Here is a 17,406-nt window from a genome sequence, read left to right on the forward strand (position 1 = left end):
ATTTTTGTTGTATAAAGCAATGATAAAGTCATTTTTATTCTTAATGAAGATCTTTCATTTCTTAATGTGAACATGATATCAGTTTTAAGGAAAACAACAATTAATTGGTAAGCATATAGGAGTGATAAGTAGCTTGAAAGTTGAAAATAATCACTTGAAGAGTGCTTTTTGTTGGTGGAGGTGACCAAACATCCAGTAACAGGGTATTGAGAACCGAACCTGAAAAAATAAATATTTTTCTTTACGATAATCTTTTGTTAAAGACATTATATATTAATTAAAATTCATATTTATTATGTAATTTCATATTTATAAATGTTGACGAGCCCAAATTAGGGAAGATTACCACCATAACAAATGAGGCCAAATGACAAACTCACAACAAAGGAGTACGGCACTGCATCTCAATCCAAAATTTTAATGTGTTAGGTTTATAAGTTATTTTATTTAAATGTATCTGGTGGTACCAGAAATTAACAAACAGAACCTTACTAACAATTGAATTAACTGAATCAAATCACTGGTATTAATATAATGGAAATTCAGATCTTACAAAGACAATTACCTCCTTACAATACTACGAAATGACAGTAATCGGTGTATCCGATTTATAACCCAAAACAATTGTGAGTTGTAAACAATTGTCAACTCTCCCTCCGGAAGTCTTACAAACTTGAACAACAACCACTATCTTCAAATACTTGGTACACATAGGCCAATCAACTCAAATTAGAATAAACTACTATCCATACATCAAATCAGCCTCAGCAACATTTAAAATGTTTACTTTTGTTCAAGGAAGGAACCACCATATAAGGCAGCCTTCGAAAAGCCCATTAAGTAGCTCAAGGGCAGGGGGAAATGTACTAAAAATGGGATAAAGTAATATAGTTCGAAAGAGTAAGTATTTTTCAATGCTCTACTAAAAGCTATTTGCCGTGATATCAACAAAAAAAAGAAGCTATTTGCCGAAAATTTATTCAAATATTATTATTTTTAGGAATTACGAGATGAAGATAGAAGAAAAAAAGTATATAAATATTGGGTCTAAGATTACTTTAGATAACTTTATCTAATATTTATCAAAGTACAAACATAAAAGTATGTGGGGTTCATTTTTTTTTTTCTCTCTTCTCTTCACATGAGTCCACATGGATCCCACGCACTTTTTTATGTATATTTTGGTGAGCATTAGATAAAGTTATCTAAAGTAACTAAATTCTAAACCCATAAATATTTTATAAAAATTGAATACACTTTGATTGCAATCTAAAAATAAAAAATTGAAAAGATATAAAAGCTGAAATTTAAAAATTTATAAATGAAAGAAGTGAAAAGTCAAAAATTAAAAAAATTCATATAATAAAAAAAAATAAAAAAATAATATGTGACAAAATTAGTGGAAGAAATTTTATTTATATAAAAATTTGATTCATTCTAAAAAAATAATATTAAAAGAATTTATTATAAAATAATTAATATTAAAAATTTATTATAAAAATTAATATTAAAAATTTATTATTTTTAATAATATTAAAAATATAAATTTAGAAGAATTGTTTTCTTTTGATATAATTAGTAGAATTGCTTATACATTTCAAATTACAGAAAAGAAAATATACAAGACAAAATTATTTTTACACATTAAGTGAGGGTAAAATCTATGTTTGAAATCATAATTTGTTGTATCCTATTAGCCAGAACCAATTCTTTAGCCTAGAAAAGCTACAAATTCAAACTCCAAATAAGTTACAGTACAGGCATAAAGAGCATATGCTAATGAAGTTTCAAAACATATGATATGTTCTTCTCAAAGTTCAGAGGTTTGTTTGTGAATATTTCAAACTTTCATGCCCAAAATTTCAAAGCCAACTGCCACTTTACTCTACTGAAAATCAGCCATCAAACATGCATGATTTATTTGCAGAATGATGTGTTGGAGGTTAAGAGTTTGAGAGAGAAGGGTTCAGAGGTGCTTAAAGTATTACACCTTGAGACATCAAAGTTTGGAATGCTCAACAGTGTTACCTCCAGCTTAGGAAACCCTAGATATAATACAAGCTATTGGGCTCCAGTCCATACGGACCCAAATAACCATGCTTTCACCTATTGGGCTTATATGTGAACATATTATTGGATTATATTATTAATATACCCAACAATCTCCTCTTATGTTCACCATATAGCACAATCCAATAGAGTGATCAATGTAATGTTCAAACAAATATGCATCATTCATATCCAGTCCAAGACAATTAACTCGGATCAATCAAAGAGTTTTAACGGTAAAATATTAAACTCAATCGTCATTTTCAATCTAAATAAATAAATAATCATTATCATAAATCTGTTCTGAGACCAACATACTCAAATAAATATTTAGAGTTTTAGATTCAATCTAAACTCATCCAAATCCCAACATCCAAAATAAGTCTCGAAATCAGTTCACAATCAATAATGTTCATAAAATAAAGATAGTAAAATGTAAGTCTCAAATAAATGGACTTCATCAAAATGGGCAATAGCGGGTGAAATGTCAAGTCCCCACATACTCTATATGATATATTCATTCATCAAGAAGGTGATCTTAGTCAAGATCCCTCTCATTAAGCTCTCCTCTATCTCTGTCATCCTCTGTAGAATATCAAGTATGAATTTCATATTATTATGAATTCAATCAGTTGAATAATCTATCAAAGATGTCTAGTTCTACTAAAAGGACTTAGCATCATATCATCAGGCAAAGAAGAACATATATTAATGTCATAAAGCATCGCAATATTATGTTCATAAGCATCAAGCCAGTTTCATAAATTATGAACAAGACCTAAATAGTTTATTTTGCAAAGAGCCATAAACTTAAGTTTATTTGTAAGAGAATAACTATTGTCTAGTTTCAATGAACATGACCCATAGTTAAAACACTTACAATAACCTAGTCATGTGATTTCAAGTTTCAAGTAAGAATAAGACCAACCGGCTTCTTATGCAAACAACTATTTCAATGTCTCAATTTGGAATGTCACAATTACTAATTCCTCAAAATCAAATAATCTAGCATCAAGTTTGGAATGAGATCATTTAACCAGAAGGATGGTCCAACTTGGTTGGATTGTATCATCAAGTTTGGAATGACACAAGTTTCCCAAGTAGAACCTTTGATTTAGGTTCAAGTTATCTTCATCAAGTTTGGAATGAGTTAACTTACCATTTTCAAATTAATTAGCAACCACGAACATCGATGAGACATATAAACTATGCTTATCGTTTTGGCCAACAAAAGGAAGATTCGAAAATTCAAAACACGTAATTGGAAGAGTAAATGGTAATTAAAACTTGTCTACATAGTCTTTAACCCCATTTCCCCCACTGTTTTGAATAATCGATCTCTAGGCATACCTTTTGTGAGAGCATTAGCCAAGTTATCCTTCGATCTCACATCGATCAAGGTGATAACTCCTTATTTTCTCAGATAATTCAACAACGCATGTCTCAATCTTATATGTCTTCTCTTTGAATTAAAGAGAGCATTTTTTAACAACTTGGACAGCTGCTTGATTATCACAAAACAGGCTTAAAGAATTAATCTTTAGCCGAGTCAAAGGAATATCCATAATCAGATTCTTCATCCACTTTTTTAACAACTTGGACAGCTGCTTGATTATCACAAAACAGGCTTAAAGAATTAATCTTTAGCCGAGTCAAAGGAAAATCCATAATCAGATTCTTCATCCACTTTGCCTCTTCTCCGGCTAAGGCTAAAGCAAAAAGTTCTGATTCCATAGACGACAATGCAATAAAAGTCTATCTTTTGGATTTCCAAGCAATAGTAGCTCCACCAAAAGTGAATATATATCCACTGGTGAACTTACTATTTCTGATTTCTGAACACCATGACGTATCAGAATATCTATCCACAATTGAAGGATAACCAAAGTAGTGTAGAGCATAATCTTTAGTACCTTTAAGATATTACATCAGCCTATCGAGGGCATCCCAATGCTCTTTACTAGGATTACTAGTGAAATGACTCAGCATGCCAACTGTAAAGGCTATGTCAGGTCTAGTGCAACTTGCAACATATATGAGACTACCAATCAGTCTTGAATATTTTAACTGATCCACGCTGGTCCCTTCATGAGGACTCAGTCTTTTATTATAATCACATGGTGTCTCACTCAGTTTGCACTCACTATATCCCCAGGTAGAAAGGAGCTGCTCAATATAATGAGTCTGGCTAAGGGAGATAACTTGCCTATCAAAGCTTACTTTCATACCAAGAATGGTATTTGCAATACCAAGATCTCTCATGTCAAATTCTTTAGCTAAATTAGCTTTTATGTCATTCACTACAAAATGATCAAAACCAAGAATTAACATGTCATCCACTAGTTGTCTTTACATCCATTTCATGCACTACATAGTGTTCAATAGATGTCAAAGCAAGAAGAATTCTTATAGTTGATAGATAACACACAGGTGAGTCGACACCAAAATAGTCTACTTCACTTTGTTGTCTATAGCCTTTAGCTACTAAATGTGCTTTGTATCTGGCTATCGATCCATCACTATTCAGTTTCTTCTTCACTACCAACTTACAACCTATAGCCTTAGCCCCTTTCGGCAAATTGACTAGCTATCAAGTATGATTATGCAGCAGAGAGCTCCTTTCATCATCTACGGCTTCAGCCCACAGTAGAGATTCCCTAGATCTCATTGCTTCCTGATAGAAGAATGGATCATCCTCTAGATGGTAAGTGACAAAGTCCTCGCCAAAGTCTTTGGGAACTCTCTCTCTCTCGTAGATACTCTAACTGGAACTGATTCAACAGCCAGTTGTGTGGGGTAAGTGTCAGAAGGGCTTGCTTCAGATTCTATAGGAGATTCATAAATCATATCTGTAGATCTGGAAACACTCAAGCCATGATCTTTGATAAACTTATTCTCAAAGAATTCTGCATCTCTGGATTCTATCACCGCATTTGTAGATAGATCCAAAAATCTATTTGCAACACTGTCTTCTGCATTTCCTAGATATACACAAGTAATGGTTCTAGGTCCCACCTTAGGTCTCTTAGGATCTTGTATTCTTACATAAGAAATACATCCCCAAGTCTTAATAGTATCATATCTACAAGAGCGCTTATGCCATATCTCATAAGGAGTCATAGACAACTTAGAGTGTGGCAACCTGTTCAGGATGTGATTGGTAGTTAGAACTCCTTCTCCCCAATAGGAGGAAGGCATGTCAGCTGTAAGTAACATAGAGTTTAACATTTCAGTTAATGTCCTATTCTTGCGCTCAGCAACACCATTTGATTGGGGTGAGTAAGGAGCAATGGTTTCAAGTATTATACTCTCTGAAGCGCAAAATTCCTTGAACCCTGTCATTGTGTACTCTCCTCCTCTATCACTCCTAAACCTCTTAATTTTTTAAGTTGAGTTGATTTTCTACTCTTGACTTAAAAATCTTAAACTTTTCAAAAGCTTCATCTTTCAATTTCAACAAATAGACATGACAATATCTAGAAAAATCGTCTAGGAATGTTATCAAGTACTTCTTACCACCTCTAGTAACAAAATTTCTAAAGTCACAAAGGTCAGAATGTATTAAATCAAGAATTTGTGTGCTTTTAGAAACCGACTTAAAAGGTTTTCTAGTTATCTTAGTTCGTGCACATACTTCACATTTGTCAAATCGAATAGAAGCATCTAATGGAATGTCATGAGTTTTAGCTAGATGTTGCATTTTTCTAAAGTTCACATGTCCAAGTCTATTATGTAACAACTTTGGATCAATTAAAGTTGAACTCACATGGTTTATGCTTACAGTATCTAAACTCAATCTATACATACCATTAATCATGAATGCGCAACCAAAATAACAAGAGTTAACAAATAAAGTTACTCTACCATTCATAGTTGAGAAAAGCATACAAGCTTTATCAAGCAAAGATATAAATCTTCTTTTAAGTAAAAGTACTACTGTAACTTGTTTTAGAGTTAGTAATTTACTTGAAGAAAGCACCAAATTTGGAGTTCCAACATGAGTCACATTTGTCTCATTACCACTGCAATTTTCCACTGTGTCCTTCACTTCTATGATCTTAGTGAGTAAATTTCTATCATTTGTAGTATGACAGGTAGCACCGTTCTCTAAACACCACTCAAAAGAGACACTGACCTTTCCATTCTTCATAATTCCAATGAAAGCTTGAGGCTCAGGTTCATTAGTTAACATATTAGCCTCATTTTGTGGTGTGTTTTTTTTTTTTAACTTATTTGGTAGCTTACACTCTGTTGCCCAGTGATCTCACTTTCCACAGTTATGGCACTTGTCCTTCTTCTTCTTTTGAAGATAATCTTTTTGGCCTCTAACTATGAAGAAGATTCACCTTTTGGTGACTTGGACTTCTTCTGAGGTTTATTGGAATGTGAAACTAAGTAGGCAATTAACTTTTATTGTCCTATTTGTTCCAAACTCTTCCTAGAATAGTTTTGATCCTAAATATAAATAAACCCCTTTAATTTATCCAGTTCACTTTGTTCTTTCAGTCTTGAAAGAACTCTATTCAGCAGATAGTTTACTCAATGCAAGATCGACAAAAAGATTATTAGACATATCAGATTTATCATCTTTTAACTTGTTCCTTATGTTCTCAAGTTTAATTAAATAAATTCGTATTAAATTTCAATTCAAAGAATTTCTCTGCTATGAGAGCTTTGGAGAGCTCCTCTAGTTTTGGAACTAAGCATTCAAGTGATTTCATATCTTTTTTCATCGTCTTATATTCACTACAAGTCACAGCGAGATGAATATTTAGAGAATTTAGCAAGCAATCCCTATAAAATTATTCATCTTTGTTCCATTGATATTAATCCATAATTTTCAATGGTAAATGCAAAATCATTTAATACATTATGGAATATTTCATGTTCTTCCATGTCAAATTGAACATGTAATTTCCAACCATAAAATTCAATAACATCAAATGATTTCATTTCATAATATCATAAGAATTATTTTTAGGCATTTTAATCAGAGCTAAGAGTTAGAAAGAGTGCACCTTGTAGCTCTCTCAGACTTCGCAAATTAAAGCAAAAGCTCCAACTTTCATAAACTGCTCTATAGACTTGGAATTTACCAAAACAGACCCCAAAAATAGATCCGGAGCGCCCAAAAACCTTAAGATGGACTACCCCTATGGCCAGAAACTCACCGAAACATTTTCTGATTTTTAAAATGTCCCGTACAGAATATTCCTCAACAAACAGAATATTCCCTCGGAATATTCCTTTTCGCAGGAATATTCTTTTTAGCATAAAAGTGTACCTATAACTTCAAACAGTCATATCTCCTTCGTCCGATCTCCGTTTGAGGCGAATGACCACTCAAAACGATCGTCTCGACGAGTAGAACAAAGCCCAATAGGTTTCACTTTCTGAAATTGGCTAAAATTTTCCGGATCTGGACCAAAAAGTTGCGGCTGCAGTATCTTCAAACTCAGATACTGGAAAATCCTTCCGTCGAATCACGAAAGTAATTTAAAATATGAGTTCCTCTCGTTGAGATCTTCGAATAGACACCTTACTCGCTCAAATCCGACACCCGAAGCTAATACTTTAAGATTGTTGGAGGTTAAGAGTTTGAGAGAGAAGGGTTCAGAGGTGCTTAAAGTATTAACCTTGAGACATCAAAGTTTGGAATGCTCAACAGTGTTACCTCCAGCGTAGGAAACCCTAGATATAATACAAGTTATTGGGCTCCAGTCCATATGGACCCAAATAACCATGCTTTCACCTATTGGGCTTATATGTGAACATATTATTGAATTATATTATTAATATACCCAACATGATGTTGGTGATAACCATAGCGTTTGAACTAATAAGGACAAGTAAAAAGAGTTGCACGCTAACTAATAAACTATAATTTTTAGCCAAATGACAAGTGATCGATCCAATGCTTAATATAAAAACTGAAAGGTCTCTTCTTAAGTGCAACATTGTTATTCTCCCATCATATAAGTCTATTTTGTTCTGTGGCGCTTCCTAGGTACTTAATCCTCACTTTCTTTAATTTAGATGTGATATAGTAGAGTATTTTTTGATGCTCCGAGAGCATGATACTCCTTTTCAAAAATAGAAAATAAGGGGATTAAAAGGAAATTATGAAAAAAGGAAGAAATTTAGATGAAATCATTTTTTTCCATTTTAGGTAAAGGACCACTAAATTAGTAGTGGGCCGGGAATACAAATTTTTTTCAGTGATTATACCACCATTTATCCATAGATCATCAAATTAACTTTTTGGGCAAACTTATATTGAGTTTATATTTATATTGTTGTATAACTTTTTATCTGTATTAAGGTATTCATAAGGTAAACATATGGCCTAATATTGTTTTGAGAAATGACAATTACACAATATATACCAACACAACCCCTTCACAACTGCTGCTGTACAATCATTGATCCCAAAAAGCTGAAATAGGACACTCATCAAGTAGGTAGCTATAGAAAAGGCCACAAGAACAATTGTGTACAATTTTTGCTGCATTGTTCCATAACTAACTAGATTTTTTATGTAGATTTTATCACATTGTACATGATTTTTTAATGTTTAACAACAATTTGGTTTTCAGTGGCGTCAAGCATCTGCAAGTTACTGCATCATGACCAAAATCTAGTAGAAATAAAATCAGCAATTGCCATGCTTGATGTTAAACCAGGTGACTCAATTCCAAAAAGATTAATAAGACCAGGTACCCCATGAATGTCCTCTCCCTGCATGATATGAAACAGCAGTTGGCCAAAGCATATATATTTGATCATACAATTGCATAGATCAATTAGCAACTTGCAGTTTTGAAAATAATGGAGTCAATAAGAGGGAACATAACCATGAAACCTAATGATGGCAATCACAGATTTAGCAAAAAGTTAAAGGTGATACTGGTAGCCCTTGAAATAAAAAGAAAAACCAAATTGTATAATATATGTAAAAGATAGGTTTAGGACATCAATGCCAATCTATTTCAATTGTTATAAAATTGTAGCAAATGAACTTTAGCTGATAAATAATGAAATATTGAACATAAAGTGGCATAGACCAATTGGCTAATTTTGGAGTTTACAAAAATAACAGTCAGTCATAATGCAAGAACTGGTGCATAAATTGTATGGAAGAAATGTAACATTGACATCTAACTTAAAAGGAGAAAAATTAAATATTATTTCTCTCTTTAAGAGTACATATACAAAGGTGTACAATATATAGAGAGACAAATGGATCTAAAGGAATAAACCTAAATCCGAAAAATAAGAAAATACTAATCTAGCTAATAAAGAAAACAAATAATTATGGATACTTTCCATATTTATAACAGACAATCATGAGACTCACAATTCAAAATGTCAACAGAAGGGTAGGCCAAGAATAAGGGAGAGTGAGAGACCTGTATTACAAAATCAACAGGCAATTGATGGGGTCCTGAAAGTTTAGGTCGGATCCCTGAGTATCCTGGTTCTAGAGACCCGTCCTTCAGATTTGGATAGTACTTCCTTATCTCTGGATAAAACCTCTCAGCACGATTAGCACATACCGAATAATCAAACCTAGGATCAATGGTTACTTAAAGTCAAGTTTGTATCCAAACCAACATATTTTCTATTCGATTATATAAAAAACACACCATGAAAGAAAAGGGAAAATATGAACAAAGTTTTACAGCAGCAAATTTTTAATTAACTAATAACTCAGTTGTCCAAATCCTATGCTTAAGATCATACACAGATGTGAAATATCTCCTGTAAGTCTAAAATTTATGTTAATCAACTTAAAATTTTATGATGACTTCACAGTATAAGTGTATAACAAGCCTAAACTTTATATAAATAAATGAGTGGATACAATAAGTATGAAAACATACTTCAAGGAGCCAAGAGAAGCATTAGAGTACATTAGAGCTGTATTGTTTTGAGACATAAAAAAGTAGGCTAGTTTTACCGATAGGATACGAATTAACAGATACTGCTTATTCTTATAAATTGTTATAATTAAGTGCACAATCTATCCTTCCCCAAGCTATCCCGTATGAAACTATAAAATGATTTAGATGCAACCAGCTAAAACTAGAACATAGATAAGATACTTTGAACCATGACATGTTGGTGAAACCATGTACCATAATCATTTAAGTATTTTTGTAAAATGTTATGTGATAGTGGTATGGAGAAAAAAGCTCATAAACTGAGGGCATGTTTGAACAGAAACTACAATTAATGAATTATAAACCATGGAATTGAACCATTTCGGACACAAGAGCACAAGATGCCATGGATCATGTGAAGCAGATAGGACACGCCAAAGAACAAGACACTAAGAAGTCAAAAGCAACCAATAACTAATAGTTCAAGTGGCAAAGAGTTTGTTCCATTAAACTAAATGTCTCGCATTTGAATCCTGGGAATGACGAAAATAATATTGCGAGAGTCGGCCCAATATGGGTCCGACAAAACTCAAACCAGATTAAACCGGCTTGAAATAAAAAAAATAAGAGTCAAAAGCATGCAAAAACAGTGTTTAGGAAGTACTTATTCTGAAAGCTTGAGATATCATCAACACCGTCGATCCATTCAACATCTGGGCCAAACTTGACCTGACCATTCAAGTCTACAGTAACATGCACTCCAAGGCCACCATCTTCTGGTATAGGGTATATCAAATGTCTGAAAGGAGTGGCTTTTGTATTAGATAACGCGAAGTAGCAACCACGTGCATAGTAGGAAGGAGGAATAACTCCACTTTGTAGGCCAGTAAATCTTTTTGCAAGAGCAGGGGCACTTAGCCCTGCAGAGTTCACTAAGAGTTTAGGAATTAGTACTAGTTGTGGGTACAAAATTGATGTCCCATCCCATTCTTTAAGATACTTGGTTTCTGATATATGGAGACAAATCTCATTTCCTTCAAGATGGCCACCAATGACAGTTGAATTGTATGTGAAGGTAGTTCCATGATTTTCAGCTTCCCCCTAGACCAATAATGGGGTTTATTTTCCTGTCAATATACCATTTAACTCCAAATAAAGAAAATGATTTATTCCAAAAAGTTGATTGCAAATTAGATATAATTAATCCAAATTTGGATGTTTTAATCCATATTCACAACATGGTAAAAGAAGCTAGAAAATGCATACCACCAAAGAAAGCATTAAAGAGTGGGAATCAACAATCCCAGAGAGAGGGGATAGTATTGCTTTCACGCATTGCAATTCAGGTTCCATTTTCATGGCCTCAACACCATCCATCATCTTCAAACCATGAACCCCATTTTGAATCCCTCGGTTTAAGATATCATTTAGCTTAGGAATCTCGGAAGATCGGGTTGCCACTATAAGCTTACCAATTTGTTTATGAGGAATATCATGCTTGGAGCAATACTCATATAACATATCTCTTCCTCTTACACAAAAAATGGCCTGCAAAACCAGACTGAATTACATTCTACACAAAAAAGATGGGGAAAAAAACATTCATGTTTTGGTTAGCAAACAAAAAGACACAAGTATATAATAAGATATAAACAATGTTTTAGTCAATATTAATAGAGAAAGCTATCCCTTACTTTCACTTTATATGGCATAAAGAATAGCCCTAAACCAAGGTAACTTGCTGCAACAGTTCACTTTTGATATTTAAAGCGAGCTTGGAATATAATCAATCATGCTTGCTAGTAGCAACCATATAACTTCACCTTTACTAAAACTAGAGCATAATGATTCAACCAAATGTTTATACCCAACTACCCAAGTGTAAAATGTTTACTTATGCATTCACCTGAACTCCCAATGCAAAATGAGATTTCTTAATACATTGCCTCCCATGTACAAGGGCGAGTCTTGGAGCCACGATAAGGTATTCCTTGTGACCAGAGAAGGTCATGGGTTCGAGTTTAAGAAACAACCTCTTTTCAAAAATATAAGTATAAGGTTGCGTACAATCGATCCTCACCATCATAAATCGGGGAGACTTGTGCACTTGGATTTGCCCTTTTTTTCCCTCCCAAGTATTAACTTAAATGATCTTGCCTTATGGGTCAATGAATGATATAACCCTATGGGGTTACATGAATCCAATACTTTACCAGAATCACAACATAAAGATGACAATTTTTTTTATGGGGTTGCATAAAAATGATAACTTTAATTGCAAGGGACACACCAACCTTGAAAGAATTGCGAGGGTAATAGATTCCAGCATGAATAACTTCACTGTTTCGAGAACTTGTGCCTGTGCCAAAAGTAGGAGCTGATTCTATGACCAAGACTTCCCTACCCTTGTGTGCTAGGGCTCTTGCCACTGCTATGCCAACAACACCAGCACCAATCACTATGCAATCCACTTTCTCCTTTGGGACAGAGTACGAGGTTGTTGTTCTTTCAGTTTCGATGCTGCTCATGTTTCTGACACAATTGCCAACTAAGTGTTTCCATTTCATGTGAATATCATCACTTCTTCTTGTTGATGATATGAATCCTTTCAAGCTTTGAATTGCTCTCTTCAGCATCATTTTGCCTCACCCACAACAACAACTCTGGTTGTTTCAACTTTCAACATTTTTGCTTGTTTAAAGAGAGAGGATCAAATTACAAAATCGACCATGGCCTCTTGACTTCAGTCATCACTCTATAAAATCATAAGTTTTTTGGAAGGACTAAAAATATATTTTTTAACCATAATTTTTTTTATTAAACTTAATGAAGCATATATTTTTTTTATAATTTTATTTTGAATTTTTTAAATTTACATTTTTTTAAAGTTAAAAAAAAATAAAAACATTTATCTTTTTAAAAGATATAAAATTATGTAATTTTAATAAAAAATTACTATATTTTATGATGAAAGAAACATTATCCAATATAAATCATGGTCAAAGAGAGTGTGAGTTTTTTTAATTTAAATACTAAACAAAATATAATAATTTTAATCAAAATAACATAATTCTATGTCTTTCAAGAGCACAAACATTTTTCTCTTCTTATAATGCATGAAATATTTTTTGGGATTAGTATTTATTTTTTTAAAATACATAAAATTGTGTCATTTTAAGTAAGAAAAAGAGGTCACAATGAAAATTATAAAAGAAAAATTGAGATATTTTTTTAATAAATTTTAAATAAAAAATATTAATTTTAACTGAAATGACAATCCTTTAAAAAAAAATAAACATTTTTCCATATTCTTCCGTGTAAATTGGTTATAAATCGTAAGTTTAAAGTTATTAATTACTTTACATAGATAATCATAAATCTTATTATAATTACTTTTGTTTCGCTTTCTCTCTCCTAATCCATAATATCAAGCGAGTTTTTTTTATTTAATTTTGATCTAACAATATTAAAATTGACAATAAAAAGTAATAAGAAAAAATGATAATAATCATAACTATAATATAGTTTAATAAAAATTGAAGGGTTATTCCCAAAATTTTAAAATCTTAAAAAGTTAACAGTAAAGTTTTTTTTGGATTTCGGACAAAAAACATAGTCTTAAGTCATCTTTTGATCTTTTACAATTTCAGTTCTTTAAAGATATGGCCCCTCATAAATTCAACGAAGAACCAATTTATTTCTTAAAAAATAATTAATATAAATATTTTTTTTTGTAAAGAACAAAGGTGAAATCATATTTTTTTTTATCAGCAACTTTACTCAAAAAAAAAAATTATTATTTAGAGAATGTGCTAATCAAAACATTAACAATTTAACATAGAAGTTAGTATGACGCAATAAACGGGGTGAGAATCATGATGAATTAAGATGGACATCCATTTCGATAGCAAAAGAGAAAACAAAAGCAGAGAGAGAGAGAGAGAGAGAGAGAGAGAGGGATAGGATGGCAACACCAAGAAGAATGGTGTACATGAAAACAGCGTCTTCCTACGTTGTGCAGTTTCTGCAGAGGCCTCACTCTCTGCCTTTGGTTCTGAGCATGTTTGTGTTGGTCACGTGGATCTCACTCCGAATGCACGTGACTCGTCCTTCATTTCCAACCAATTCGACAACCAAGGACGACATCAAGGCCAATGTGGTCAGGTTCCATTCTCGTACTCCGGTCATTGCAAAAGACAACCGTGGCTGGTTGCTTCATCCTCTCTCCCTTGCCTCCGCTTCTCACATTTCAGGTTTTGTTACTACATCTCCAAACTTTATCCCTAACAATAATTATATATACAATATAATTGAGGAAGGATCTCTTATTTCACGTTATAAGATTCACTAGTCTCAATCTTTATCTCCTATCTCTGAGTTATATTAATTATTAATTTTAAATAAATTATAATGACGCAGTTTATATTTATAAACTTTTTTATTTATAAACTCTTACAAACTACGTTATTTTCTCTCGGAAAAACACTAGTCACACTATCTTTTTCCGGGAGAACATAGTGCAATTTGCAAAAGTTTGTAAAAAAATTTTGTAAACGGATCCTTCTCCAATTATAATTGTTAGATGAACGAAAATCAACTGTGTCAAAAAGTAAGATTTCTTAATATTAAACTAGAGTTAAAAGATCCTCCCTTGTTTACCAAAAAAAAAGAAAAAAGATCCTCCCTCAATATAATTTATACCGATATAAAAATAAGATGTCTTATGTCTTACGTGTTTATGACAATTGTATTCTTAGAACTACTATTTAATTAATGAATACAATTCTAGATTCTAGCCAATGGCTGAAATTGGAGGTAAGATTTGTTATTCTTATTGTAGCTCTCTCTCTTTTACAAAATGAGAAGTTGGGGACTCATATATATATATGGAAAATTATTTGTGTTTTAAAATGATATAGGTCGTATGCTTTTAGTTTTCTTTACTCTATGTCCTTCTAGTTTTAAACTTTTAGCTTTAAAAAGAGGCAAATCGAAGCAGTGATAAAAATGTTTTTTTTTGACTGAAAGATCATGAGTTTGAATTCAAGAAACAACTTTTTTGCAATTATGTAAGGATAAGGCTGCGTACGAGAATTTTCTCCACCTCACACTCGCTAGTCGAGTTTAACAAGAATTTTTTTTTTTACTCCCGGTAGTACATAGTTATAACATGAATTTTTTTTTTTTTTCTCTCTTCTCAGTCACATCAGCTTATGTGGAAAGTAAATTTTTTTTTTTTTTTTTTTCATATTATAACTATGTACTACTGGAAATACATAGAATAAAAAATTAAAAGGATATAACTTACATCCTTTAAAAGGACATACACTAAACCTATATAGGATCAGGATCATTTTACACCAGTGTAAGTTACACTCTTAATCTTGTCCGTTGATCTCACTTATATCTAAAGGCTCCAATATTTTAGTAATGTGAGTCATTGGATACAAGTTGATCACTGATCAAGATTGAGTGTATGACTTCTAACTCTTACACCGGTGTAAGAATAACTCTTACAACTCCTGTTTTATTGATTCCCCTTTTGGTGCTGAATTTACGTGCTTTGAAGTGGATTCTGAAATTATCTATGCTGTATTCTGAATTGGCTGGAGAATGACAAGGTGCTTTGTGTGGAAATTTCGATGACAGAAGGGAAAAATAAAAAGGGTGTTTAGTGTTTTTTAATTGTGTTACAGTTCTAGGAATTAAAACAGGATCTTTGCTTCTATGCAGGGGGAGCTGTCACTTGTGCTTCAATTCATGTTGGAGAAATTCGACCAGGCATGTTAAGAGGAAATCACAGACACCTTGATTGTAATGAGACACTTGTCATTTGGGGTGCTGCAACAAAATTTAGGGTAAGATCCTTTGTTGGACTTGGCACCATATCATTGGTTTTCTTATGTGATGCAAGGCTAGTATACTGTTAACTGCAGAAATGGCAAACACATGCTGATCTTTTCCTGAGTTAGAAAGCAAGATTTTCACAAGATAATCAAATGGATGCGAATATTGGATTGATCAATAGCTTACTGAACAAATGACTTGTTAGAAATAGAAGGCTTATATGATGCAATATTAGAGATAATTAATAAGCTTCTTATTCTGTTTTTAAAATACTTGTTAATTCATGTCCAAGCATGTGATATCAACTGAAATATTTTCTGCTGTGGCCAGAACACAAAGTAATATTCTTTTCAGTGAAAATTCATTTAGATATTAGCTCTATTTTTTAGTTTCTTTGCCTAAACAACAAATCTTGAATGCTTATTCTTGGATATGAGCTACATAATTTGTTTATTCCTGCCAGTGTTGAAACTCAACTGTTTATGGATTTATGCTCATATAATATTGCAAATATGAAAGATTGAAACCTGTTTTTTGGTTACTCCTCATTATGTTTACTACTTTTTTTTTTTTACTTCTACTAGCTATGGTTAACGATATAGCAAGGTTTGCATAGCCTATCAATTTGATGCAAAACTAGTTGCAATCACAATTCTCAATAGTCCAAGTCTCTAATAAATGTGGGATGCCATAGTTTCTTGTGCATCACACTGAAATAAAGATTTCCTTCAATTCAACTTTGCACAGTTGAATGAGCAAAGGTTATATGATCCTTTTTGTAATGCAATGGAGGACTAACTATTTTCCAAATTAAAATCAGTGTTGAACATGAAACACCATTTTTGCATCAGATTCTTATTTATGGCTTGCAATGTTTTTGCAGTTAGAGAACAACGAGGTACCTGATAATGGTTATGCTGAAGTGATCATTGGATCGGATGATGTTGCTGTTGCTACCAGCCCTAGTGGGATAGCACATGCATTAGTGAACATAGATCAGATCCGGAGTACATTCTTTATAGGATGCCAAGACAGTATTATAAATTATAATGCCTCAAGTACTGACTTTAATGTTTGGAAAGATCTTTAAGGTGCTGCTCTAAATTTTTTTCTTGTTTCTTTCCTCTTGATAAAATCTAAAATTTGTCTATGCCATTGATATTACTAGGTCATTATGCTTTTAACCTTTTAGGTCTCTTGTGCACAATGTTTTCTTAGTCTCAAACTCACTTGGTGAATGTAAGGTTTTAGGGTACAAAAAAGAAAGAAAGAAAGAAAGTACGGTTTCTGGCCTTAGACACTGAATTTTCTGTAATGTCAAGCACATGACCATTAGAAAGAGAACATCTCAAGGATTCCAAGTGAAGAAGTTGATGAAGAAAAAAACAGGGCCTAACCTTCCATGCCCATCCTCATCTAGAGGAATTGAAGGGTTAAATGCCTCAAATTGGATACTTGAGAAGTTTTAAAGAAAGCAGCATTTCTATATCATGTCATATCATTAAGGATCCAAACAGTTTTTGTTTGTGACATTATATAAATCAAAGTATGAATTTTCCACCTCTCTTACACCAACAAGAGTCTTCTAAACTGCTTGTTCAACACTAGTGAACAACTAAACATGATA

At 32.6% G+C, this 17,406-nt stretch overlaps 2 protein-coding genes across 3 annotated transcripts; one reads left to right on the plus strand and one right to left on the minus strand.

The window, feature by feature from the left end:
* Nucleotides 1-8,449: 8,449 nt before the first annotated feature.
* On the minus strand, nucleotides 8,450-12,617 carry LOC133304520 (L-2-hydroxyglutarate dehydrogenase, mitochondrial). The gene is made up of 5 exons (XM_061504571.1): nucleotides 12,227-12,617; nucleotides 11,199-11,480; nucleotides 10,597-11,033; nucleotides 9,459-9,618; nucleotides 8,450-8,787 (listed from the first exon to the last, which is right to left on the minus strand). Exons 1-5 carry the CDS (start codon nucleotides 12,569-12,571, stop codon nucleotides 8,674-8,676), a joined length of 1,338 nt encoding a protein of 445 aa, XP_061360555.1. The 5' UTR covers nucleotides 12,572-12,617; the 3' UTR covers nucleotides 8,450-8,673.
* Nucleotides 12,618-13,896: 1,279 nt separating this feature from the next.
* On the plus strand, nucleotides 13,897-16,869 carry LOC133304506 (uncharacterized). Of its 2 annotated transcripts, none has more exons than XM_061504550.1 (3): nucleotides 13,897-14,185; nucleotides 15,666-15,790; nucleotides 16,663-16,869. In XM_061504550.1, the coding sequence occupies exons 1-3, from the start codon at nucleotides 13,897-13,899 to the stop codon at nucleotides 16,867-16,869; spliced, it is 621 nt and encodes a 206-aa protein (XP_061360534.1). The 2 variants fall into 2 exon arrangements, with proteins under 2 accessions (XP_061360534.1, XP_061360535.1); XM_061504551.1 differs by having other exon boundaries at nucleotides 13,897-14,137.
* The last annotated feature ends 537 nt before the right edge of the window (nucleotides 16,870-17,406 follow it).

The sequence above is a fragment of the Gastrolobium bilobum genome, unplaced genomic scaffold (assembly GCF_033153095.1).
Source record: "Gastrolobium bilobum isolate Gb01-03AN ecotype WA unplaced genomic scaffold, APGP_CSIRO_Gbil_v1 utg54589, whole genome shotgun sequence".
Taxonomy (NCBI): Eukaryota; Viridiplantae; Streptophyta; class Magnoliopsida; order Fabales; family Fabaceae; genus Gastrolobium; species Gastrolobium bilobum.